Below are 27,471 nucleotides of genomic sequence, written 5' to 3'. Positions count from 1 at the left end.
TGAAGGTTAGTATATGGTCTGTATTCAGTACTGGAGGTCAAACCAAGAAGCTCACTCATGCTTAAAACAAGTGCTTTCCCAAGGAGCCACATCTCTAGCCTCTATTTCAACATGCCTTTTGTTCTTCAAGATTTACTTTCTGCATATAAGTGTTTATCTCTCTCTCTCTCTCTCTCTCTCTCTCTCTCTCTCTCTTTCTCTCTCTCTGTGTGTGTGTGTGTGTGTGTGTGTGTGTGTGCACTCCAGTTTCTGAGGAAGCCAAAAGAGGGCGTCAGATCCCCTGGAGCTAGATGTACAGGTAGTTGTAAGCCATACCGATTGGGCCTGGGGAACTGGACTTGGGTCCTCTGCAGCAGAGCATCAAGTGTTTTTAACTGCTGAACTCTTTAGCACCTCCTCCCGTTTTTTTGTTTTTGTTTTTTCGAGACAGGATTTCTCTGTGTAGCCCTGGCTGTCCTGGAACTCACTTTGTAGACCAGGCTGGCCTTGAACTCAGAGAACTCAGAAATCTGCCTGCCTCTGCCTCCCAACTGCTGGAATTTAAGGTGTGCTCCACCACTGCCTGCTTTTAACATTCTTTACATGATCAATCATTTACAGGGTGACATTGAAACCCCAGTTTCTTACAAGGTAATGAAAGCAAAGGAGGTTGATTGTTTTTAATCTATATACTTGTTTTTCTGTGTTCTTGGCAATAAAATCTAATTCTACAAATGATTAAAAAGACTGAAACGTTTGTGTTCTAGTCAATATTTGGGAAATAGGTTCTTTTTAGACTTTTTTTTTTTTTTTTGGAAGTGTGTATGACTATACAAAATAGCTCCTTGGGCTGCTCACCATCCAAGATGACTGGCGCTGTCAGAGAACAAGTAAACAGACAGGAAAAGGAAGCAAGCAGCTTTACAGGTCCTGGAGTTCCTGAAATGTTGGCTTGGAGGGAGAGGTCACATGCTCTTTGGGCTTGTTCTATATTGGCGATCCTTGCTATAGACCTTAAGTCCCACAGCAACGGACAAGCAACATCTCTAAATTTAAGTCATAAAAGCTTCATTCTACTAAAACTGTTGGAATTGGTTTCTCCTGGAAATTTCTATCTTCCAGGTCTGCTGTTAAACTGTTTTTGACTCACACGAAGCATTATAATTGCAATGCGCCTCATATAATTTAGGAGAGGGAGTTTTGTAAAGAACACCTCTTTCTCAGATGTTATGAGGTAAATTATTTATGGGTTGTAAAACTCACAATGAAAGGTGTCATGTTAAGTACAAGAAATGTTTTTGAAGAACTGTGCAATGCTAATATAATGCCTTCTATAAAATAACTGAGTCTAGATAATTTGAAAACCAGGCCAAAGAAACTTCTGAATTCACGCATAGCCTAAAAGCTATCATTGTACTGGTAGGGTCAAGTAAAATAATTAGAAAACATTTCACAGGTATCTAGGCAATATATAACCATTCTTCAGTGTTTAGGCGAATACCATAGAATCTGGCAATGCGATTACACTAAAAAGAAAAGGCTTTGGTGTCTGAAGGCTGCTTGATTGTTCTGTTCTGTTTTAATCAGACATCCCTGAGTGGCATGGGACTTACGTCTCCAGTCCTTGAATCTTTAAGTATAAATATCAATAATGCAACCACAGGGTTTGAATACTGGAAGACCTTTTATTCTGACTCTCTTTCATCAAAGAAGAAACCATATAGTCTTGCAAAAATGAACATCTTGGTTTCCAGAACGCTCAGGGAAATCCTTCTTAAGCTCAATAGGTCTGATCACTGGACCCGGGCACTCTTAACACCTCTCCTCTTATCGCGTTCAAAAGAAATTCCCCTCCCCTCCAATACTATTCAGAAACAGGCGGGGAGTCGCCCTCTCGCCCAGTGCCATCGAGGCCTGGACTTTCTGGGTCAAAGTTGATCCCCCTCCTGCATCAGGCCCCGGGGGCATGGCTGGCACTCAGGACGTTGGGGTTAGGGGAGGACAGTGGACGAGCGGAGGAAGCGAGGCGGCCCGCCCCTCACCCGTCGGGGCCCAGGTCTCTCGCTCGGCGCTCGCCAGCCTGGCCGGCGCCCCGCCCCCGCCTCCTCGAACGGCGGCTCGGCCGATGCCGCCGTGACTCAGCGCTTCTCGCGGGCCGCCCGGCCGCGGCGGCGGCGGCTAGGCGCGGGCTCCTCCCGCCTCGCCACCCCCTCTCGCCACCCACGCCCGCCCCCGGCCGCGGGGCCTTCCGTCGCACGGCCGCCGCCCGCCGCACTCCGCGTCCGCCCCGCCACCGTGCCAGCCATGGAGCCCCGAGCCCCCCGCCGCCGACACACCCACCAGCGCGGCTACCTGCTGACGCGGGACCCGCATCTCAACAAGGTGAGCCCTGCGGCCCCGAGAGCCGCCCTGTGCCCGCAGCCGGCCGGCCGCTGGGCCGCGGGGACCTGCGTGTCACCGAGGGGACCGTCCCACCCGGGAGGCCACTGTGGAGCCGGCGCCCTCGCCCCTCAGCATCCCGATGCGGGACCCCGGGGAGCGATGTAACTTGTGGTCCGCTTTTCTTTGTCTGCCCTTTTCCCATCCCGGGAAGGGCAGTGTGGACCAGTGTGGGAATCGAGCGTTTCCCGTGAGGGTGGTAGGCAGGCGGGCGGCCAGCTCAGTGCGACGTGCCTTCCCGGTCCAGGTGACTGGACTGGCAATGACTGGAGGCTGCTGTGGAGACAAGTGGTCCTACCGGTCCTGCCTTGAACAGAGATGGCCTCTGAGTGCCTGGGATCCCATCCACAAGATGTGGGGGCTCCAGGGCCTCTTGGCTTCTGGGATGACATGGTTGCATGGTGTGGGTGGTTTCTTGTTGAACCCTCCGTGCATGCCTAGGTGGGAAAACTTACATGATACGACGGTACAGTCATTTATTTTATTTATTCATTTATTTTCCTTTCTAAGTTCTGACTTTTGGAAAGTTAATTTTTTTTTAAACCAGTCCTCTTTTTTTCTTTTCTTATTACAAGGAAATTCAATGTATGCCCCAGATCAGAGTTCCCTTTTCTCATGCTGTGCTCTCTCTCCTCCCACCCTATACCCAAGATCTCCCCTAAATGAGAACATTTTAGAAATAATCAGTTTGCTCTTGTAAGTAACTAGGTCTTATTTTATAGTGTGGATGGTTGTTAAATTGGTGTGTGTGTATGCACACACATGTGCATGCACGCGCATATGTGCATGCACGTGTGTGCATATCTGATTTCCTATTTCTTCAGTATATGGAGAGTGACATGAGTGTCAGCATGGAGGCCTGTTAAGTCTTTTAGGGTATCACTTTAGTGAACCTCCTTTTTCGTTAAGAAGTGTACCTCAGCATTTCTCTCTAGTCATGTTATGGGTGACTTGTGCTCATTATTAATAACTTAAACACGTGTGATTATTTTACACATTATAGCTAGTTTGAGTTTGTAATTTTTTTGTAGTGACTTCTACAAATCTTTGATTATTTACACTACATATAGTGTAAAAATTTTAAGTTTTCCTACTTATTTTTCCTTCAAAAATCAATGTAATTGCTAGTTTGAATTTTTTTTTCTTCCTTTATTATCCTGTAGGTCGAGGTCTATTTTCACTAGAACAAAGGTAAACTTTGGTGTGACAAAACCACTTGTGGCTTTCACGTGTTACCTGCCTGTCCTGATTTATGACGAAATTATGGGTCGCCTTGACAAGATCACACGAGTAGCAGAACCTGTTTGATTTTCTTAAGTCAAGGTTGAAATGTTTGTTAAGAGTGGGTAGACAGGCCAGCCCAGCCCAGCCCGTAGCAAAGGCATGCTTTCCTGGGTTTGGAGTCTCCTGCTAACCTGTAACAGTTGATACCCACTTTAGAAAGGATACTGTCACAAAGATCTTACACCAAAGGTAGAAAAGTACAGTATTAATGTGTGCACAGATTTTACCTGCAGTGTATCAAGTTGGATTACAAATCTGGGTCATCTTGGGACAATCAATAGAAGGAACTTTACTTATGCAGTCCTGGGATCAGTGGGATGCCTGTGGCAGTGACATCATCTGCTATATACTCAAGAGTCCCCTGTCTTTTTTACTAGGACAAAATTCTTAATTATTTAATTTTTTAATGTTGAGATGACCTGACTCCAAAGGGATGCTAAAGTCAACAGTGCTTTCTAAATTTCTCCTAGCAGACGAGTCTAGCCTGTCACCCGCTATAGGAATACTCGTTTAGCCACACTAAGGAAGAGTTTGCCGATCCTATCTTTGGGTGACCAGGACATGCTTAGTTAGTATTATGTCCTTACATTTACATATGGATGAAGACATCTTTTCTTGCTGAGGAAAGTGGCTCGGTGGTTAAGAGTGCTTGCTGCTCTTGCACGGGTTCAGTTCTCAGCACCCATCTCAGGCAGCTTACAGCTAGAGGCACCACAAACAACTTGTATATGTACACGAGAGAGTGTGCGCCCACACACACACACACACACACAGAGAGAGAGAGAGAGAGGGAGAGAGAGATCTCCTGTTATTCAAAGACTTAGAGTGCTATTTCCTGTTATGTTGAATGTAAATCAATGTTTTACTCTCTATCCTAGATCCGTCTAACTCCCAAACTTAGCCTTTAGCTTAAAATATATTTGAAGATTTTCTTCTTTTCATTTCACCTCAGCTTCTCTCGCAGTCATCAGTTACCGCTCAGTTTAATGTCACTGCTCAGCACACTCTTCCCTTTAACCTCTAAACAGAGCTAACTTTTCCTTTCCACCCTGTGCTAGCTGGGACTTATGGTAACTTGACGCAAGTTAGAGTCATTTTTGTAAGAGAGATTTCAACTCCTTGATTGAGAAAATGCCCCCACCAAATTGGCTTGGGGACAAGCCTGTGGTGAATATTCTTGATTGATCGTTGGTATTGGAGAGCCCAGCTGATTGTGAGTGGTGTCACTCTTGCCTGGTGGCCCTGAGTGCTAGGCTGAGCAAGCCACTTCCCCATGGCCTCTGCATTAGCTCTTGCCTCCAGGTTCCATCCCTGTCTGTCTGTCCTGACTTCCCTCATCAATGGAGTCTTGCAATTGTAAGGCTAAATAAACCCTTTCCTCCCCAAGTTGTTTATTGTCATGGTGTTTGATCACAGCAACAGAAAGCCTAACAATTCCGAAGGTACCACATTTGTTATTTTAGTGTAATTTATGTACTTGTTAGTAAAATATCCTGTTTAGTTCCCTAAATTGTAATGTTGTGGGCCATACCTCACATGCTATTGGTATTTTGAACATGATTACATTTGACAAGCTAATCTTGCTTGTCAATTTGGCGTACCTGAGAAGAGAGAACCTCTGGTGGGGAATTGCATCCATCAGGCTAGGGCACGTCTGTGGGGCATTTTCTTGATTGCTGGTTGATAGAGGTGCCATTCCTGGGCAGGTGGGCCTGGGATATATGAGGTAACTGAGCAAACCAGGGGAAGCAAGCCGGTGAGCAGCGTTCCAACATGGAGTCTCCGTCTGCTCCTGCCTCAGGTTCCTGCCCTGACTTCCTGCCTGGGCCAGTAGATGTAAGAGAAGCCATTTCCTCCCGAGTTGCTTATGCTCATGTGGTTTTATAACAGCAGCAGAATGTAGCCAGCACATCACTGCAAACAGGAATTCAACAGGAACTTGTTGGAAAATGTTAGCCGAGTGTGACAGTTCACTGGGTGCTTGGGCCACAGGGGCGCCCAGACATTTGGTCATTTGGGGTGCTTAGGAGTGCTTCAGAGGGTTTCCCTGGATGAGACTGATCTGCCAAGTGAGTAAAACAGATTTCTCCTTTTCTGGTGTGGGCAAACCTCATTTAATCAGCCAAAGAAAGGGCTGAGTGGAGTAAAGACCAGGTTGGAAGAACCTCCTCTCCCTGTCTTTGAGTTGGGACATCAGGTTCTTTTTCTTTTTCTCTTTCTTTTCTTTTTTCCTTATCCTTTAAACTCAACCTGAAAGATTTGAAGGATCTTGCCCTTTTGGCTTTTCAGGCAGATACCATACCACTGACTCCCTGTGTCTGCCCCTTGCTAGAGGTAACACTATGGCTTTTCTGTCCTGGTAGTCATGTGGGCTAATCATAGTTCTCTTACAATTAATAAATCTCATATATGTGTCTATACATGTGTGTGTGTGTATGTATGTCTGTATGGCATTTCTGATGAACTCTGACTAATGCAGCTTCATGAGCTCAATGAAGTGGCTAAGTGCAGTCAGAGACAGTTTTTACACATGTCAGCTGTGGCCCTGTGGAGGAAGCAGCTTGCGGAATCTCTGAGTTTATCTTGTCAGCTGTGTGTGCCTTAAGATCTGCAGCGTCATTCTCTGTAGCAGCTCTTGGTGAAAGCCCCTTCTCAGTTTAGGTGCATATACTTAAAACCACTGCTTAAAATAAACAGTGCAGGGCTGGAGAGATGGCTCAGTGGTTAAGAGCACTGACTGGTCCTGAGTTCAAATCCCAGTAACAACATGGTGGCTCACAACCATCCGCAATGAGGTCTGATGCCCTCTTCTGGAGTGCCTGAAGACAGCTACAGTGTACTTACATATAATAATAAATAAATCTTTAAAAACAGTGTACACATTATAAACAAAACTAATTATATTGGAAATGTTGAAAATACTTAAAAACATGTGATACAAGATATGTTTATTAAAGGCAAAATATACCAAGAAAATATACTTTATGTATTGACAGATGTGTGTAGTTTAAAATAAGTCTATTATTTGCTTCTTTTTAGATATCTTACTATTTTGTTCTTTCAGGCCTAGTAGCTGAAGTGTAAACATGTATGACTAGGCCTGGCTCAAGAATTTGTGTGTGTGTGTGTGTGTGTGTGAGAGAGAGAGAGAGAGAGAGAGAGAGAGAGCGAGCATGTGTTTGTACATGGATGTGGAGGTCAGAGGACAGCCCCAATCTCAGGAGTTATCCACCTCTTTTTGAGACAGAGTCTCGTACTGATCTGTGGCGAAGCTGGTTAGGCTAGATGTTACCCTAACACATTTTTTGCAATCTGGGAGAAAGTTTTTCTTTTTTTGAGACTGAGTCTGTGTAGCTCAGACTGACTTTAAATACTTTTCATACTTTATTTATTTATTTATTAAGATAGGATATCACTGTGTCTCCCTATCTGGACTAGATAGAACTATCTGTAGATCAGGCTGACCTTGAAGTCACAGAGATCCTCCTTCCTCTGCCTAGAAAGTCATGTAACACTACAACTTAGTCTGTCCTTGAATTCTTACTGCTTTAGTCTCTCTAGGGCATGCTGCAATTACACACATGGGCACCATACACTGACTCTAAATCCTTAATCACCCCCACACCCCAAATAAAAAAGCCTTAAGAACCGAGGGAATTGAGGGGTCAGGGGAGGTGGTCAGTTAGGTGCCCAATGTACAAGTACAAAGGTATAAGTTTGATTTTTCAGCACCCATGTAAACATGTTGAGCGTATCGGTGCATGTCTGTAGCCTTAGCATTGGTTGGAGGTGGAGACAGGAAAATCCCTGGAGCTCAGGGCCCAGCTTAGCTGAACTGATGGGTTCCAGGTTCAGTGAGAGACGCTGTCTCAAAAATGAAGGCAGAAGAGAGCAACTAAACAAAATAATCGGGGTGGGTTTATGTTCTTTATGCACATGCCTGTGCACACGTATATACACTCCATTCACATACATGCCAACATATAAACACAAGAAATAAAATGGCACACCACTAGGAAAAAATAAGACTATTACATTTTATGTTTTAATTAGAATTAGAAAAGCAACTTAATAATTTAGGGGACTCAAAGCTTTGGGGAGATGAATGCTTCTCTTGTTGTACATATAAAATATGTATGTAAATTATATTGGTAAATTCAAAACACAGCAATAAAAATTAAAGCTCAATTTTACCTCTTCTTAAATTTTTTTTTACTTGTTTTGAAACAGGGTCTTGTTTTAGTCTCAAGCCTTGATTTACAAGGCTTCTCTCATGCTGGGATTAGAGGCATGTGTCTAGCTTCAGTTTCATTTACTTGATTTAGAATAATAACTAGTAAAAATATTAATTGCCCTCTTGTATGTCGATACAGTTTTCTAAAATTATAAAGTATTTTACATTTTTTAAAAAGATTGACATTATTATTAAAGATTGACATTATTATTAAAAAGAGTGACATTATTAAATCTAGAAGGATGGAGGTGCCTTGTCCGTGTGTGATGAGTGCTGCAGGCTCTGGAGCTGTCTTGTCTCCATGGTATGGATACTCCAGTGTTAGGAGGTCCCCGGCTTGTTTTCCTGAGTGTGTGATTGCTTAGTACTCTAGGGCACGGAGGCACCTTGTTCATCTCTCCTGAGCACCTGGATTCCCTTTAGGCTGAAGTTTCTTTCTGAGTGTAACCTTTCACTTGCTTTTCTGGTTTGTAATATTTCTTTTCCATGAAAGAAAAAAAAAACAGTATGTAGTTTCAGAATATTGTTGAATTAATTCACAATGAGTGGATTACCTGGTAAGTGTCAAGTAGTGGTCTAGACACTGGGTAAACATAACCATTTATGCTCTCCTGTTTCGGTGCTCTTAAACACATTAATGAGTCCTGTTGTTAGGTAATTCATCTTGGCTTAGCTTTAGTTACAATTTTGAGACAAGTGCATCCAAACCATACAAGTTGTCTGGGGACATTAGAGCAGGTCATAGCAGAAGACAAGATGCAGTTGTCTTCTGGTTTGTTTCTGCTGAGTCAGCGAATCACTCCTGCAGATCCTTAGGTAGCAGTGTTTGCACAGAGCTGCTAACACAGGCCCCTCCTGCTAGCATTTCTGCATAGCAGGCTTAGATTACTCAGGAAGCTATGGGAAAGGGACAAGAAGGGTCACTTTGTTTGCTGCCCTTTGAGTGAAAGTGCCCTTCTGCTGTCTAGTGGTACAAGAGGCTCAAAGGAGTAAGAAAGGGAAAAAGGAAAAGAAGTCTCAGATTGGATTTAGAGTGTGTGGGTGAGCGCTGCAGGGGGCCAGAAAACCTGGTCTGTGTGTGGACATTTAACCTTTCAGCCACGTAACACATTTGACAGAAGGCAGATGCAGGGTAGACCCTGCATGTGTACTCTGAAGTCTTTGTTTTGCAGGTAACACAAACATACACTTTGAAATGCTTTACTGCTAGGTTCTAGACATGGCTGACTTGTTTATAACTTTCTGTAAAATTGTTTTTAACTGATGCCTCTACTAATATGGTAAATAAAAGCTATAGTTAACTAAAATCATTTATTATCCTAAAAGTTTCAGGGATTCTAAATTCCATTTCCTTATCTTCATCTTGTATGATGATGATGATGGCGGCTATCATTATGATAACTATTATTGTTATTATTGCTGCTGCTCCTATTACTACTTGTGATTTCCAAAGGACCACAAAATGATATGAACCCAATAGTGGGACCTTCTCTTTCCTTTTAACTTGGTCCCTTTTCCCAGATTACTAAGTCCTATTTTTTTTTTACACAGTTGCATTGGTGCTCTGGTGGGTCTGTGAATATTTGGCAGACACCATAGGAGTCTGCAGTTGCTAAACATCAAAGACTCTGGGGAGATTTCCAGATGGCGTTCTTATTTCCATGGTGTATGGCACATAGCACTGAGGTCTGTTAGGTCAGAGCAGATGCAGGAAAATCCAAGTAAAAGGCCCGGCTCTGTCTGAGTAAAGATGGCTCAGTGCCACTGTTACTCCAGGAAGGCGCTCACGGCAGTACTCCGAGCACAAGCTGTGTTCTCAGAACACCATATTTCCCTGGGTATTTTTGCAGGCGTCTTGTCACAGCAGTAACATTCACACTGTATATATTATGTACATTCGGTGCTTTACCGTCTCTCTGTAACACTTGTATTTATTAGAGATTTTTTTTTTTTTTTGGCCTTACATTCATTTTCTCCTCTTTCTTCCCCCACCCCCATTTCTGTTAGAAAAAAGTCTCAAGTTCCTATTCTTTTTCATATATATGTGTATGAATATATACAATAGAATATTTGTTGAATTTCCTCTTCCATCAATAGTTACTCCTCATTGTAGGAACATTAATGGACAATGGAAATGTCTGTAGAGTTACTCACATATTTAGTGTATATGTTCCTGTCCGTGTGACTGACAAGAGACAGTAGCATCACAAGGGGCTGCAGCAGTAGAATACTATGGACTGGGTATTTAAAATGCATGGTATGCGTTCTTGCATTCTGAAGGCTGGGAAGCTCCAAGTCAACACTCTGCAGTCAGTGCTGGTGGGGATCCAGTTCCTGCTTCACAGACAGCCATCTTGTGTCCTCACATGGCAGAAGGGAATCCAGGCTCTCTGGGGTTTCTTTATCGTATTCTAGTCCTGTTCATAAAGGAGACTGCCAGTCACCTCCCAAAGATTCTACCTCCATATGACATTGCCTGAAGGCAGTGCTTTCCACAAATCAATTAGGGAGTGTCCACAAACATTCTCACCACTGTACCAGCCACCATACATGTCAGTGCTTAATAATGGGCCCAAAGAAACAGCAGCCCAGTCTTGGAATAGAACCCGCTTAGGATTCAGTTTCTTCATTGGAAATCCTCTAGAGTGTATTCCTTATCCTAGTCTACCAGATAGTTTTTTTTTCATTAGTGACCATTGGACTTCTTTGCATTGACATCCCATAGTGTGTGCCAGCAAATCTCTTTGGTACATTCTGTTTTTTCTATCAACTCCTTATTTCTATTTCATTTGCTTGTTCTGGAGTTTTATAGCCTTCGACAATTCCTGTTGCTTTTATACTGTGTTTATGTAAAGTTGATAATCTGACATAGGAATAATAGAGGTGATGATCTAGAAAAGCTTTAGAGAGGCTCAGGCACTGGGGAGGGGGTCACTCTTGATGGAAGAAGCAGGTAAGAATTACTTTTTCTAAAAGTTAGAATGCAATTACATAAATTTCTCCCTTCCTTTTCCTTCCTTGTTCCCTCTCAAAATTATGACCTCTTTGTAAAGTGTAATTCTCTCTCTCTCTCTCTCTCTCTCTCTCTCTCTCTCTCTCTCTCACACACACACACACACACACACACACACACATCCAGAGTTCATTTAGCATTACTTGTATCTATATGCTTTTCAGGGTTGACCATTTGGTATTGGGTAACCAAATAGGGGCTCATCCCTGGGGAGGAACATTTCTCCTCCTATCAGCATTCCTTAGTTACTTGTAGTTCTTTGTCTGTGGTGGTGTCTTGTGAGATTTTCCTCTTCTATATTAGTATATCTATGTATATTCTTCTTCAGGTCTTGTTTAGGCAGCGATATGGTAGTCGAGGTATGAGTGAAAGGTTCTTGTCTTTTTAGGAGACAAAATTCTCACAGCAGATCTCCTGTTCCCGTGGCTCTGACCATCTTTCCTCCCCTTTTCTGTGATCCCCCCCCCGGCCCCCAGCCTTAGGTGCAGGAGTTGTGTCACGGGTGGATGGGCTGGGGCTGGGTACTCTGAGATCACTTGTTCCCCTCCCCCCCCGGCCCCCAGCCTTAGGTGCAGGAGTTGTGTCAGGGTGGATGGGCTGGGGCTGGGTACTCTGAGATCACTTGTTCCCCCCCCCCCCAGCCTTAGGTGCAGGAGTTGTGTCCGGGTGGATGGGCTGGGGCTGGGTACTCTGAGATCACTTGTTCCCCCCCCCCCCAGCCTTAGGTGCAGGAGTTGTGTCATGGGTGGATGGGCTGGGGCTGGGTACTCTGAGATCACTTGTCCCCCCCCCCCCCGGCCCCCAGCCTTAGGTGCAGGAGTTGTGTCACGGGTGGATGGGCTGGGGCTGGGTACTCTGAGATCACTTGTTCCCATCCCCCCCCCCCCCGGCCCCCAGCCTTAGGTGCAGGAGTTGTGTCACAGGGTGGATGGGCTGGGGCTGGGTACTCTGAGATCACTTGTCCCCCCCCCCCCCCCCCGCCGGCCCCCAGCCTTAGGTGCAGGAGTTGTGTCGGGGTGGATGGGCTGGGGCTGGGTACTCTGAGATCACTCGTTCTTTGCATTTGACTGGTTTCTGAAACAGTCCATTTGCGGCAAAGGGAAGTTTCTTTGGTAAGTGGTAAGAATTACACTGACCTGTGGATAGAAGGACAAATATTTACTACACTTACCTACGGGTAGAAGGAAGGGTAAATATTTAGAGTGCATTATGGTTTATACGTTGCAGTTGTTCTTCTATAAGATTTAAGACCCCACTATTCCCTGGCTTCGTTTCTAGTATTAGATATGATTTCCTTCCAGTTAAGTGGGCCTTAAATCTGATTACAGAGCTGTTGGTTACTCATCAGGTTTGTGGGACAAGGTACCCTAGGATATGGTACCATGATGGTCACCGTTACGGTTTATAACTGTTACAGCTGGGTTGGACAATTGCTTGCTTCCCTTCCTCAGAAGTTTGCGTAGCACCTTCCAATGCCTTTCAAGCCAGATCTAGTTTGAGTCTACTGGGTTTTATGTCTGAAGTGCATGGTGTCAAGAACATTCTCAATAAAGATGCCATACGTAGAAGAATAAAAACATGGCGCATTTGGGCTTTCAGGAGGAATTAGCACAACCAGGATGGCATAAGGATGGTAGGAGAGAACCTGAGACAGAGAGTTGGGTCAGGTCCCTGGGAGTCCTGCAGTTTATTTCCTGACCTAGTTCAGAGTTAGAAGTGCAGCAGGTGTCAGCTGACCTACTTCTACTCACATTTAAAAATAGAGAACTATTCATTTGTGTATTTTCTAACATTAAGGATTGCATCTTTTCATTTTTGTGTGCACATAATGTGCTCTATGTACGTGTGTGTTTGTGTATGTGGATTCGCATGCACATGTATGCACATGCATGGGGAGGCCAGAGGAAGACTAGGCGTGTTTATTGATCATTTCAAGCTTATGTTTTTGACACAGGGTCTTTCACTAACACCAGAGCTTACTGATTGTCTGGCCAGCTGGGGACCCACCTGTCTCCCCTGCCCTAGCGCCAGGGCAGACTTCTGTGTGAATACTGGGCATCATAGTTCAGGGCCTGGTGTTTGCACAGCAGACACTTTATTGGCTGAGTGCTCTATCTCCCAGGCCTCTCGTTTTTGTGCTTTTAGGTCCATTTTAGGTCATTGTTCCTGTCCATTCTCCACTCCCATCTTAGTGTCTGCAGATAAGGAAGCAGATGGTTAGTGCACAGTTGGCCGGCTGTGTGACTAGCAGTGTTAGACCCTGCGCTCCCAGGGGTCTGTGTGCTTGTGTGCTGTTTGTCTCCAAATCTTTGTTTTCCTCTTCATCTTAGGACTTGGCTTTTACTCTGGAAGAGAGACAGCAGTTGAACATTCATGGATTGTTGCCGCCCTGCATCGTCAGCCAGGAGCTCCAGGTCCTTAGAATAATTAAGAATTTCGAGCGACTGAACTCTGACTTTGACAGGTATCACATTTATCAACAGTTTTCTCTAATGGAACTCTCCTGTTGTCTTTTGTAAAGAAAGTTGAGCTATTACGTCATCTGGAATGGATTAGTTAACTTTGAGGAGAATTTGTTTGCAGATACAGTGATTTTTTTTAAAAGCATTTACTTTCTCTGATTATCTGAATGAAGTATTTTTTTATAATCTAATCTTAATTTATCTTTCTCTAGATAGTTTTCTCGGAGAAAATGATATATGCCCATATTTACTTAATATATGTTATTTATTTATATATAAACATGAACATTCTTTACCAAAGAAGGAAGAAATAGGCAAGAAAATTGCTGTCTTCATTTCTAAACTTGATCATTGGTCATGGCTGGTGTTCATAACGGCCCTCTTCTGGTGGAGCGATGCAGACTTTCAGTCCTGCACAGTCTGGGCCTTGCTTCTGCATGGGTGTGAGTTTCCAGGCACAGTACTGCAGGGTGGAATCTGATGGCAGGAAGGGGCAGCCATACTTACCAAGTGAGTTCCTCTGAAGGAAGCTTCTGTGGGAACAGTTATCCCCTCCTGACGACAGCTTTCCCAGTGACCTCACCACCTGCTGCTGATGTCGCTTCTCGAATGTCCCAGCACCTTTCCAGTTAGCACTTTGTAGGAGACCAAGGTCTCGCACACATTCACACACAAGCTTAAGTTCACACACAGGAATCACTCCGAAGGGCCTAGTTTTGTTATTGAACAGTTTTTCAGGATTTTTCAGTTGTACAAAGTAGTTTGAATTTTATTGAAGGTAACAGGTAATACAAAAAGGATTATGCATAGTAGAAAGGTAACTAGGAGAGAAAGGCCTCTATCCAGAGAAAGGCCATTAACAGCTGGGTGAGATGGTGCATTCATTTAATCTCAGCACTCAGGAAGCAGAGGCAGGTAGATCAGTGCAAGTTCCATGCCAGCCTGGTCTATAGTATATATATATATATAGCATATATATATATAGTATATAGTATATATAGTATAGTATAGGCCAGCCAGGACTGCATAGTGAGACTATTTCAAAAAAGAAAGGAAGGAAAGAAAGAAAGGAGCCATTAGTTTGCGTAAGTTAGTGGTTAAACTCTCCTGTGATATTTTCATCTCTTTAAAATAGGGACTATGTCTGTCCAAATAGTGAACAGAACTGTTACTTCAGCAATAATAATAATGTTTGAATGATAGTGATCAAATTTGTATATCCTCATTTTTTGAGATCTTGAGTGTTTTTGGTATGTATATATTTGTGTATGTGTATACATGTAGGTATATGTCTGCATGCACATGCATGCAATTGTGGAGGCCAGGAGTTGATGTTGACCGTCTTCCTCTATAGTTCTCCACCTTATTTTCTGAGACAGGCTCTCTCACTGAACTCAGAGCACATTGATGGACTAATCTAACGAGCTCTGGGGTCCACTTGTCTGTAGCCCTGCATTGGATTAGAGATGTGGACCACTGAGCGCAGGTTTTTCTTTGATGCCAGAGATTCAAATTCATATTCTCGTGTTTGCACGTCGGGCTCTTTTCCCATGAGCCATCTCCCTAGTCCTTTGAAGGATGGTTCTAAACATTTTTGCTATTTCTTTTTTAAGATGGTCTCACTATGTAACCCAATCTGTCCTCATATTCGATCTTGCCTGAGCTGCCTGAGTAGTAGGGTTAGAGGCACAAGCCACCATACCTGGCCTGATTATACACACTTTCTACTTGACGAAGGGTGTGTTGTATACTTGGTTGAAATTAGATTTCTAATAGCCATTTGACTGTTGGCTGCAGATCTGCTTGTGTCCCATCCCCACAGGTATCTCCTGTTAATGGACCTGCAGGACAGAAATGAGAAGCTCTTCTACAGCGTGCTCATGTCTGATGTTGAAAAGTTCATGCCTATTGTTTACACCCCCACCGTGGGCCTCGCATGCCAGCAGTACAGTTTGGCATTCCGGAAGCCAAGGTATGGAACTTGTATTTGAAATACAATTTGCATTTTATCATTTTGTAAATTTTTAAAATTTTGTAATTGACATGAGTTGTATTCATCTATCATATAGAACACGTGTAAATCCAGAAATGGCTGAATTGAGCTAATTTAGATTATCAGTGATATTTGGTGATTATTTGAGTCAATTAAAATATATATTCTCAGTGATTTTTGGCAAGGACACTGAAACCAGTCTCCTAGCAGTCTAAGAATGTAGTATGTTGACGCATGGAGAACTGGCTCACCCCGCTCTTCTGAGGCCTGAGTTTGAGTTCACTTCTCAGCACCCACACCGAGCAGCTCACAGCTGCCTGCTATTTCAGCGCCTGGGGGCTCCACGCTCTCTTCTGGCTTCTTTGGGCAGGAAACTGGGTTTATGTTCATATACTCATTCATATTTAAATCTGAAGTATTTAAGTAATTAAATAATTAAAATATGTTTTCATTTTCTGTAGTCACTGTGGTACATAGTTCGTCTCTATAATTCCTTCTTATCTAGTTGAAATTTGCATTATTTGACATGCATCTCTGAATTGTGCAACAAATCTACATGCATCTCCGAATTGTGCAACAAATCTTCCAGCCCCTGGTAACTACTATTCTGTTGTTCGCGTTGTGAGTTTGACTATCAGTGAGATACCACGTGGTACCTCCCTTTCTGGGTTGGGCTTATTTCACTTCATATACTTCCTCCAAGTTCACCCAGGGTTTGATAGTGACATTATACACTCTTTCTTTAAGGCTGACTAGTATACCGTTGTATGTGTGTGTCTTCATTAACTCATTTATTACAAAAATTAAGTCTGATTCTGTATCATTCATACCCTAGCCAACATGTCTCTCATCATTTTAAGGATAGCCATTTTTCAGGGGTCAAGTGATAGCTTCACTAAACCAACTCAACCAGCTTGATGACAAATTCTGGAAGCTGGAACTTGGAAGGAGAAGCCTAGTGAATCTGGCCAGTCTTCGGGCTTCCTGAAGCCATGAAGTTGTTCACTTCCTTTCTTAATGTCCTTTTTTTTTCCTTTTCTTTTATTGGATAGTTTCTTTATTTACATTTCAAATGTTATCTCCTTTCCCATTTCCCCTCCAGAACCCCCCTATCCCATCCCCCTTCCCCTGTTTCTATGAGGATGTTCCCCTAACCCACCTGTACTGGCTATTTTTGTGTCAACTTGACACAGCTGGAGTTATCACAGAGAAAGGAGATTCAGTTGAGGAAATGCCTCCGTGAGATCCAACTGTAAGGCATTTTCTCAATTAGTGATCAAGGGGGAAAGGCCCCTTGTGGGTGGGACCATCCCTGGGCTGGTAGTCTTGAGTTCTATAAGAGAGTAGGCTGAGCAAGCCAGGTGAGGCAAGCCAGTAAAGAACATCCCTCCATGGCTTCTGCATCAGCTCCTGCTTTCTGACCTGTCTGAGTTCCAATCCTGACTTCCTTTGGTGATGAACAGCAGCATGGAAGTGTAAGCCGAATAAACCCTTTCCTCCCCAACTTGCTTCTTGGTCATGATGTTTGTGCAGGAATAGAAACCCTGACTAAGACACCACCCACTCCCACCTCCCTACCCTGGCATTCTCCTACACTGGGGCATCAAGCCTTCACAGGACCAAGGACCTCTTCTCCCATTGATGCCTGACAAGGTCATCCTCTGCTACATATGCAGCTGGAGCCATGGGTTGCTCCATGTGTACTCTTTGGTTGGTGATTAGTCCCTGGGAGCTTGGGGTGGGGTGGGGTGGGGGGTCTGGTTGGTTGATATTGTTGCTCTTCTTATGGGGTTGCAAACCCCTTCAGCTCTTTCAGTCTGTGCTCAGTCCAGTGGTTGGCTTTGAGCCTCTGGCAGAGTCTCTCAGGAGACAGCTATATCAGGCTCCTGTCAGCAAGCACTTCTTGGCTTCCATAATAGTGTCTGGGTTTGGTGGCTGTATATGGGGTGGATCCCCAGGTGGGGCCATCTCTGGATGGCCTTTCCTTCAGTCTCTGCTCCACACTTTGTCTCTGTATTTCCTCCTGTGAGTTTATCCACTTCCTGTGGGATTGACTGCTTCAACTCTCCACCTAACATCCTATGTCTTAAGAAACCTTTTTCAAAATCAGAGGTTTTATTCTTAGACAAAGCCAGTCTATAACAGTCCTCTAGCAACTGTCAAGTGCTAATAGATCCTATGTAAGGGGTGGGGTCAGAGAACACCTCGATCTATGTATTTTATGGAACATTTACTGTAAGGTTTTAATATTTCAGCTTGCACATTCTATATGCCCCGATTATATCCGTTTAAATTTAGACAGTGAGGAAGAATATCAGTGCTGATTGTTCAAGAGCGCCAGTTATTAGGATTTCTAGGGTTTGCTTTACTTTTGCCCAGAAAATCTTTTTCTTTTCAGTGCCTAGAATCGAACCCAGGACCTTGCATATGCTAAACAAGTGTCTTCCACCCTCAACCCCTCCTGGAAAATTCTTTTGGGGGAGTGTGTGTGGGGTGTTGACAGGGTCTGTGGAGCCTTGGCTGTCCTAGGAATTACTGTGTAGAACGGGCTAGCCTGGAGCTCATAGAACCCATCTGCCTCCCAGGTGCTGGAACATGTGGCACCATCCCTAGCCTTCTGGAAAGTTCTTCAAGAAATGTATATAAGGAACTATTAAATGGACTACAGTAAAACATTAAAATGCCCTTTGCTTCATTAGTGCCAATTTCCTTCTGGATTGATTCCAAAGCATTCTTGGAGTAGCCCTTAACCAACAGGAGCTGCACCTCCTTAACCAACAGGAGCTGCACTTCTTCATTTGTCATTAGGAAGTATATGTGGTAAATACAGACACCATTGGGACTTGGGTTTGAACCCATCTCTAGATGGTTACATTTATGAGTTTAAATGTTGTTTACTTAAATGAAAATATAGTCTGAATATACCCAGAATCTCAAGATGAGGGTATCCTTTTTAATTGAAACTTGATTTGTGAAGTAGCAATAAGAAAAAAAAGCTTAAAATAATATTAAAAAAAAATCCCCACGGCTGACATTCCGTCAACCAAATAATGTTTCTGTTACATAGTGGGGAATATTAATGAATGGTTAATTGAATTGATACTTTCATACTGTTTAAATTTGTCATATAGGTGTATGAAACTAACTTTACTTAAGTTAGAACTACTTTAGTAGGTCAGTAACTGATTGTAAAGCAAGCGTGGGTGGTTTCACGGCCAGTGTGAATAAGTGCAAGCCATATGCTCAGCCTTTGAAATATTGGTCTTATGGGCTCCGTGACCTGATCACCTGTGAAAGGCCCTGCCTCTTCACACCATTACTGGGCGTGAGGTGTGAGCAGTTACATTTAGGGTCTTGTGGCCACCTCAGTAGTTTCACATGATTCTACATAGTACTGAGTCAGCAAAATGCAACCCCCAGGCAGTGCAGTGCCGAGGCCCTGGAGCTTCTGTCACAGGCAGGTGGAGCTGGCTTTTAGAAAATGGGCCAGATGGGTATTGATTCTGGATTCAGGTGTTGATGGCTAGTAGAGCTAACCTGTTGAGTCAAGGCTGTGCTTATTTGGATCTGATTTTCTTGATCTAAGCCACATTAGCTTGGTCAGACACAAGCTGGCTGTGGTGGTGGTGCACACCTTTAATCTCAGTGCTCAGGAGGCAGAGGTAGGTGGATCTCTGAGTGAAGCCAGCCTTGTCTACCCACTGAGTTCTAGGCCAGCAAGGGAGACAGAGTGAGAGCTTGGTAAAATAAAATTAAACATATTAAGGTGACTTTTTAGAACCAGGAAGTATAGTAACCTCATACCTCTCGCTTAGTCTGTAAACTTCAGAGATTCTGCTAAGTATCGAATCACCGACTTTGTGATGCTTTCAGAAGAGTGATATGATTGTTACACACTTGTAACATCTTTGGTTTTTCTTTTTTTTTTTTCTCTCTCTTTTTTTTTAATTAGGTATTTTCTTCATTTAAGTTTCCAATGCTATCCCAAAAGTCCCCCATACCACCCCCCACTCCCCTACCCACCCACTCCCACTTCTTGGCCCTGGCGTTCCCCTGTACTGGGGCATATAAAGTTTGCAAGACCAAGGGGCCTCTCTTTCCAGTGATGGCCGACTAGGCCATCTTCTGATACATATGCAGCTAGAGACAAGAGCTCCGGGGTACTGGTTAGTTCATAATGTTGTTCCACCTATAGGGTTGCAGATCCCTTTAGCTCCTTGGATACTTTCTCTAGCTCCTCCATTGGAGGCCCTGTGTTCCATCCAATAGCTGACTGTGAGCATCCACTTCTGTGTTTGCCAGGCACCGGCATAGCCTCACAAGAGACAGCTATATCAGGGTCCTTTCAGAAAAATCTTGCTAGTGTATGTAATGATGTCAGCATTTGGAGGCTGATTATGGGATGGATCCCCAGGTATGGCAGCCTCTAGATGGTCTTTCCTTTCGTCTCAGCTCCAAACTTTGTCTCTGTAACTCCTTCCATGGGTGTTTTGTTCTCAACTCTAAGAAGGGGCAAAGTGTCCACACTTTGGTCTTCGTTCTTCTTGAGTTTCATGTGTTTTGCAAATTGTATCTTGTACCTTGGGTATTCTAAGTTTCTGGGCTAATATCCACTTATCAGTGAGTACATATCATGTGAGTTCTTTTGTGATTGGGTTACCTCACTCAGGATGATGCCCTCCAGGTTGGTTTTTCTTTATGTAGGTTCAGTCGTTTAGCACTCCTGTTCATTTGTTTTGTTACCTTTAAAATCAGCTTAGAAAGTGCACTGGCCGTGTTTTTGTTGTTTGCATTGGTTGTGCTGTAAGGTTTTTAGAAAGAGAGTGGATGTTCTTTAAAGCTCTGAAACAAACTTGACTGAGGTGGTGTTTAGCTGTTGCTTCAGTGGACTTCTGAGCAATTGTTTAGAAAAAGCTGCTTGTCACTGACAGTGGAGATGCAGAATCACAAGTTCAGATCATTCTTTTCCTGAGCAGGACAAGTGCTGCGTTTATGACAATGAGTGTGTGTGACCTTTATTAAATAGGAGTAAGGTCAAGTCTCTGCCACCACAGCTACTAGGAATTCAGTGTGTGCCCAGAATGAGTTTAGAGTTACAAAGTATTTTCTTTCTTAAGCATTGCCTTAATTAGGAAAAATGTGGGGAATGGAAAAAATGTAGACATGATTCAAACATCAGTTCTTTACATCAAGACCTAACGGTCAGCCAAATTTATGCATAGACGTATAAATCTCTTTGGCAAGACAGTGAAACTTATCTTCTACTGTGAAAAGCCTTTAGAAATACAAAGTAACAGCTCATTGAGTCTCCATTCCATCTAGAGACTGCACATGTGGAAAACTTGAGTGGAAATTTAAGTTTCAGATCCAACAATAATTTTGCTCCAGTCTGTGTGGCACATCCAGGTGTTTTGATTTAAGTTTACGTGTAACATATGGAGAAATCAGAAATAGTTTGGCAAGTTTTATCTCAGGTAGTACTCATGAAGACACACACATTTAGTTACATTCCCATTTATAAGAATGCATGCATTTTAAATGAGAATTATAAACCTTAGTCTTCATTACTAAAAATAAAAAGTAAATTGAAAAGAGGCAGTGATTCTTAGATCATTTGGTATCTTACCTTCTCATGCCTGGAATACTACATTTATTAGATAACCGTGTTTTATACTCTATTTAATAACCGTGTTTTTGATGGGTTACTAACATATTGTGCTCTGTCCAAAAAAAGTGACTGTAGCAGTAACAGTTACGCAGTCCTCTGAGAGTAAAGGAGAGGAAGTAAGAGACCCAAGCCTACAGGATTTACGTCTTCACTGACTCCCAAGTCTTCCGTGTAGAAGGCAGCATCCTTCTTCATAGGAGAGACATAGAATGAAGAACTGCAGTTGCTGGATGGAAGTTCTTGGAGGGATACAGTACTTTCCAGAGCTTTTCTGACTGGCATTGGAATATGCTTTCCCCCACCTTCAACACTGGATAAAGTTGAGTGGTTTTGGATAATTGTTGGTGATACCTGCTCTGAATGAGATCCTAGCAGTGGGTTTATTGTGAACCATTGGGTTTTAAGGTCACTTTTCCTTTCATTTATTTTGTGCTCAATTTATTCTGACGCTATAAGGTTCTGTTTCTTCCTTCTGTGCAGCCTCTGGCTTAGGAGCTGCTTGTGTTCTTGCTCGGTGAGGACCATGTCAAGGTGGCTCATGTGTGGGTTAGTCTGACCGTGAACTCTGGAAGGTCAGTAGTGCACTTTTTGTGAAGCCTGTTCACCTGGAAATGGTCTGTGATAGAGAATTCACATCTCAACCCAGAAGCTCAGTGTTGCTCTGTTCATGTGCAGCCAATGTTCAGCACTGTGGTTTGTTGAGCTCTACTGTCTGGCCTGGGCACACACAGTAACTCCTCCATTGTACACCAGTGCAGGACACACCAGTATAGTACACACCAGTGCAGGGCACACCTAGTGTAATGCACACCAGTGCAGGGCATACCAGTGTAGTGCACACCAGTGCAGGGCACACCAGTGTAGTGCACACCAGTGTAATGCACACCAGTGCAGGGCATACCAGTGCAGGGCACACCAGTGCAGGGCACACCAGTGTAGTGCACACCAGTGCAGGGCACACCAGTGTAGTGCACACCAGTGCAGGGCACACCAGTGCAGGGCACACCAGTGTAGTGCACACCAGTGCAGGGCACACCTAGTGTAATGCACACCAGTGCAGGGCATACCAGTGTAGTGCACACCAGTGCAGGGCACACCAGTGCAGGGCACACCAGTGCAGGGCACACCAGTGTAGTGCACACCAGTGTAATGCACACCAGTGCAGGGCACACCAGTGCAGGGCACACCAGTGCAGGGCACACCAGTGTAGTGCACACCAGTGCAGGGCACACCAGTGCAGTGCACACCAGTGCAGTGCACACCAGTGCAGGGCACACCAGTGCAGGGCACACCAGTGCAGGGCACACCAGTGTAGTGCACACCAGTGTAATGCACACCAGTGCAGGGCACACCAGTGCAGGGCACACCAGTGCAGGGCACACCAGTGTAGTGCACACCAGTGCAGGGCACACCAGTGCAGTGCACACCAGTGCAGTGCACACCAGTGCAGGGCACACCAGTGCAGGGCACACCAGTGTAGTGCACACCAGTGCAGGGCACACCAGTGTAGTGCACACCAGTGTGCCTCTTTAAAGTGACATCTTTAAGATAAATTGTTAGCTTTTTAAGTATGCATATCCCTTCTGGCCTGGGCAGTGTCACACATGTTCTTAGTGAACACAAAGATTTGAATCTCTGGATTTGCATGATTTTGTGTTTTTTTGTTTTTTGTTTTTTTTCTGGGTCAGAGGAATAAGGAATTGTTTTCACAGATCACCTCAGGCCACTTTCATGAAGAGAATTTTTTAAATTTAAAATTAGTTTTTGTTTAAAATTCTGTATATGTTTTAAAAAGTGGCTTATAACCAGTATCTTCAGGGATTTGGACACTCTTGTGAAGTAACCTAACACATCAGTTACATAATGCTGAAGGACTGAGCGTGGCAGTGCACACCTTTAATCCCAGCACTCAGGAGGCAGAGGCAGGCGGATCGTCATTCAAGGCCAGCCTGTTCTACAGACTGAGTTCCAGGACAGCCAAGGCTATCCAGAGAAACACGGTCCCCCAAAACAAAGCAAACCAAACTCTGAAGGAATTCAGTTATAACTTTCATTGCAACTTTGAGATTTATCAAAATAGTATTGAGTAATTCATAATCATTTAATGACTTGATTAATTAAAATTCCCACTCTATCCCCTAATAAACTTTTGACTACCACATTCATGTAATTGTATTCACTTGTGTCCTGGCTCTAGTGCTTGAATGGCTGAAGCAGAATGTTGGTTTTCTTACTTGGTCTGAATAGTTCCCTCCTCGGATGTGAGTTTTTGTGTCTCTTTCAGGCTCTTGGTGTTGCCATGCTTTCCTGCTATCATGTGGTCTCCCTAGGGTTGTAGTTATCAGCTGCAAGAGCATTAGGAAGCGGATTCCTAGTTCACCTTTATTTGAAAATAATATTAAGTAAAGATGGAGTCAGTAATGTTTAGCTATGGTTGGCATTATTTTTTAGGATGTTGACTTTATAATGATTGTTGAAAACAATCATTCCAAGAAAAGTCTCACCAAGGTATTAAGGGCAAGATTTCATAGAGAGAGGGAAGGAGGGAGGGAGGGAGGGAGGGAGTATGAATGAGGATGTGAGAGAGTGTCAGTGAGAACAGAGGAAGAGAGTTAGCTAAGAAACTGGCCCTGGGAGTAATTGGCTGCACCAGAGCTGCTGAAGAGCCAGGGAAGGGCTGTCCTACAGCCCAGTGAGGCCTGAAGTCAGCCTGTGGCACAGATCGATCCTCCTCTTACTCTTCAGGGACAGTAACTCTCTAGCAGGATTTTTATCCCCTTGTAATGGCCCAACATTATGGAGAGTAATTTAAGGCCTACATAGTAAATGTTAATCTTACTTTAAAATGACCTTTGTAGTAGCTGAGTTTGTTGGTATACACACTTTTAATCCCTGCAGACAGATCTCTGCGAATTCAAGGACAGCTTGACTTCTGTAAATTCAAAGCCTAGCCTTGTCTACATAGTGAGTTCCAGGATAGCCAGGGCTGTGTAGAGAGACACTGTCACAAACTAAACAAAACAAGCAAACAAACAAAATGACTTTTGTAGAAGCATCTAGAATGGTGCTAGCTAAGTTGAGACATGAAATTAGCTATCATATCCTCCCTAAACCATGTTGAGCCTACTTATTTTGGGCTAAGTTTTCTGTCTTGGGTCTAAGTTCTTCAGAGAAGTTTCTTGGACCCTTCCTTCCTTAGGGACCGTTGTCAAAGTTGGACCCTTCCTTCCTTAGGGACCATTGTCAAAAGTTAAAGTGATGCATTTGTTAATGAGCACTATCTATAAGATACAGTCTTCGTAGGGCTTATAATGTTTGCTTCCCCAAACAGCAGAATTCTCATAGGTATTTCATGAGAATGTATGTCACTCTACAATTGTTTCATTAATCTTTATGATGATTAGTGTGTGTGTGTGTGTGTGTGTGTGGCACTGTGTATTTGGGCATAAGAGGACAGCTTGTAAGCGCTGGTTCTCTCCTTTCACACGTGGATCAGGTTGTCAGCCTTGGCAGCCATCACTCTAGCCCTGTCTCCTTTTCTTTTCTTTTCTTTCTTTCTTTTTTTTTTTAGATTTATTTATTATTCTATGTAAGTAGCTGACTTCAGACACACCAGAAGAGGGCATCAGATCTCATTATGGGTGATTGTGAGCCACCATGTGGTTGCTGGGATTTGAACTCAGGATGACCTTCAGAAGAGCAGTTAGCGCTCTTACCTGCTGAGCCATCTCACCAGCCCCCCTGTCTCCTTTTCTAAGGTTTCTACCTTTTAATGACAGTAGTTTGATATTTAAACCCAGTTTTATGAATTATCAAATACCCTTTTCTAGCACTCAGTTTCCTGCAAAGGTCTCACTGTTCTTCCTGGCTCGGCCACGTCTTCAGAAGTCTGTGTTCCTTATTTCATCCCTCCTTTCCTGTACCAGGAGTTCCATGAGCATGTCCTGCGTGCTAAGTACTTTATCAAGCGATGACTCATCAGAATATATGTCTTGTCCTTATGAACAACAAGAATTAACATGTGAACAAAAGGTACATGGCTGTTATAAAGAAATTAAACAGGATAGTGAGAGTAACAAGGGCTCCTGTATATAGTTTCTATATTCAGGATGAGGTGACAGTTTGTAAAATACAAAAGACAACAAAAGGGGCTGAGGCCAAGCAGATTGTATTGTCAGAAGCTCTGGCATAGAGCAGGGTGGCATGGTAGACATGAGGCAAAGGCTGGGCTGGGGTATGGTTTCTTTGTAGTCCTTTGTCCTGTTGCAAGCTACTGAGCTATTTGAAACGGGGGACAGTAGCCTCCAATTACAGTTTTAGACTTTTCACTGACTTCCATATGGACAGAAGGCTAGGGTGGAATGGAAAGACCAGTGAGACTTTCAGCACTGCCTGCCTGCATCACCTGATTGCTTTGAATAGACTTAATCCGCTTAGGCTTTGGAGTAAGGAGATCAAGCAAGGCTGCAAACTCACACAGTTGCCAACAATGGCAGTTTGTTGATAGTCTTTAGTTCTATTGTGGTGGCCTTAAGTAGGTGAGGTGACACGGATATATAACACTGGTGGTGTACTTACACTCTGAGTACCTCAGCTGCAGGTCAGAGGCTCTGCTGGATTTATGAAGTCTGTGAGTTTGCAGACTTAGTACAGGTTATTTGCTTTGCAACCCAAGCTCCCTCCCCTTCTGATCTTGTTCTCTGTTCACTGCACAAACCTATCCTGAGCTAAGGAAGAGTCAGCTAGACCATGTATTATCCCAACACTAAATCCTTTCCACTTCATTTCTGTGCACCTATTTTAAATTTAAATGTTATTACTATGGGTGTGGAGCAGTGCAGTCGCCTTCTGAAGCTTCTGCTCTGAGGAGCTGGGCTCCAGCTGGTTTTGGCTGACTATTCTGGGCTCATAAGAATGTAAACACCCTGTTGACTGATTCTCCGGATCTCATAGATTCCTCTCCATACCCCCGATGAATTCACTGGCTTAACGGTTCATTTTCATGAGTTAAATCTAATATTTGTCCCTTGTCAATAAAATACATTTCTTTCTTAGTTTTACAGCTGAGTCTGATGAGCCACTCAACCCACACAAATGTCAGTGTCGTGTTCTGCGGGTTTTATTCAGGGGCATGGTCTCCATTCTGTGCATCCTCTTACTTGTAACCTAAGAACTTCCAAGTCATCTCTACTCCATGTCACCTACAGTTACTGCTCAGTTTCCCACTGTTGAATAGCTCCTCACAGTTACCTATAGCTACCCAACCTCAGCCCAATGTCCCTAACCTGAGGGACCCAGAGTTCCTAAATTATACTGTGCAAAATTGTCTACTAAACAGTTCTTCCCTAAACACCACAGAAGTAGTCCCGGTCTCCCTTTTCTGTTTTGTATCTTGTCGGGTCTGCACTTATCTGTGAGATCAATTTATTACCCAGTCTCTGTAGCCAGTCTTTTAGATTAGGCCCTTCTCATTTCTTCTCTGAATTTCTCTATCCTATGAGAAGGAGTACTGTCCTCAGGAAGGTATGCCTAATTATGTCATTCCCTAGACTGAAATGACTGACTCCGTGTCCCCATGACAAAAGCCAAGTTCTTTAGTGTGACGCTGAAGGGTTTCTGTGTCCCTAAATTACTCTGCCTACCTTTCTGTTTTTATTATTATCTTCCTCCCTCTCTGGTTACCCATACCCAGTTGAGTGCCTGTCAACCTGGGGACCTTTACAATCGGAATAACATTACACATGTAACTAATGATTTTCTTGTCAATCTGTGTTGGCCTTTCTGTCCTGAGTGGTAGTGCTCACCCTTCCCCATACCCTTGAATGCCCTGGGTCTAGCACTGCCTTCATTTAGGACATAGGACATGAGTAAAATTACCAAAGGGCGTGCTGTGCACTGAAGACTTGGCCTGAGTCCCTGCTATGCTTCTGTAACTGTGTGATCGTGGGTTTATTTGACTACAGACCCCTGGTCTTTAGTTTCCTTGCCTGTAAATGAGTGTCCTTAGTCTGCTTACATGAAATGACTCCTCTTGAAGCTGCCTTTCCGTGGGAAGTGTGTTGTAGGACTTAGAAAATGATTTACCTGAAGTCCTATGAACCTATAGTTCCCAATGTCAAATTCTTTTTATTAAAAAGAATTTGTTTTTCTAACAGCCGTTGTAACTGGAGCATAATTTTTTTCTTGATATAAAATATAGTTAGTAAAATATGGGGAAATGAGCCATTGACTAGGGCTATATTTTTAGGACCAGAAGGCTTTCTAAAAACTATGCAAATACAAATTGTGTTCTATAAACTTCATAAGTGGCCTGGGAAGATGGCTCAGTGGAAGATGTGTCACTTGCCACACAGGCCTGACAGTTTGGACCTCAGCACCCATGTAAAAGCTTTACTCAGT

General features: G+C 43.6%; 1 protein-coding gene across 1 annotated transcript in view; it reads left to right on the top strand.

The window, feature by feature from the left end:
- Positions 1 to 2,102: 2,102 nt before the first annotated feature.
- Positions 2,103 to 27,471, top strand: part of Me1 (malic enzyme 1) — a 116,436-nt gene continuing 91,067 nt past the window's right edge. Inside the window, exons 1-3 of the mRNA XM_085827809.1 lie at positions 2,103 to 2,361; positions 13,280 to 13,413; positions 15,234 to 15,383. Coding sequence (XP_085683935.1) covers positions 2,284 to 2,361; positions 13,280 to 13,413; positions 15,234 to 15,383 — 362 coding nt within the window. The 5' untranslated portion in view covers positions 2,103 to 2,283. The remainder of the gene's footprint in view (positions 2,362 to 13,279; positions 13,414 to 15,233; positions 15,384 to 27,471) is intronic.

This window comes from Mus caroli, unplaced genomic scaffold, assembly GCF_978045245.1.
Source record: "Mus caroli unplaced genomic scaffold, Mus_caroli_1 scaffold_11, whole genome shotgun sequence".
Lineage (NCBI taxonomy): Eukaryota > Metazoa > Chordata > Mammalia > Rodentia > Muridae > Mus > Mus caroli.
This window is presented reverse-complemented; position numbering and strand designations above follow the sequence as displayed.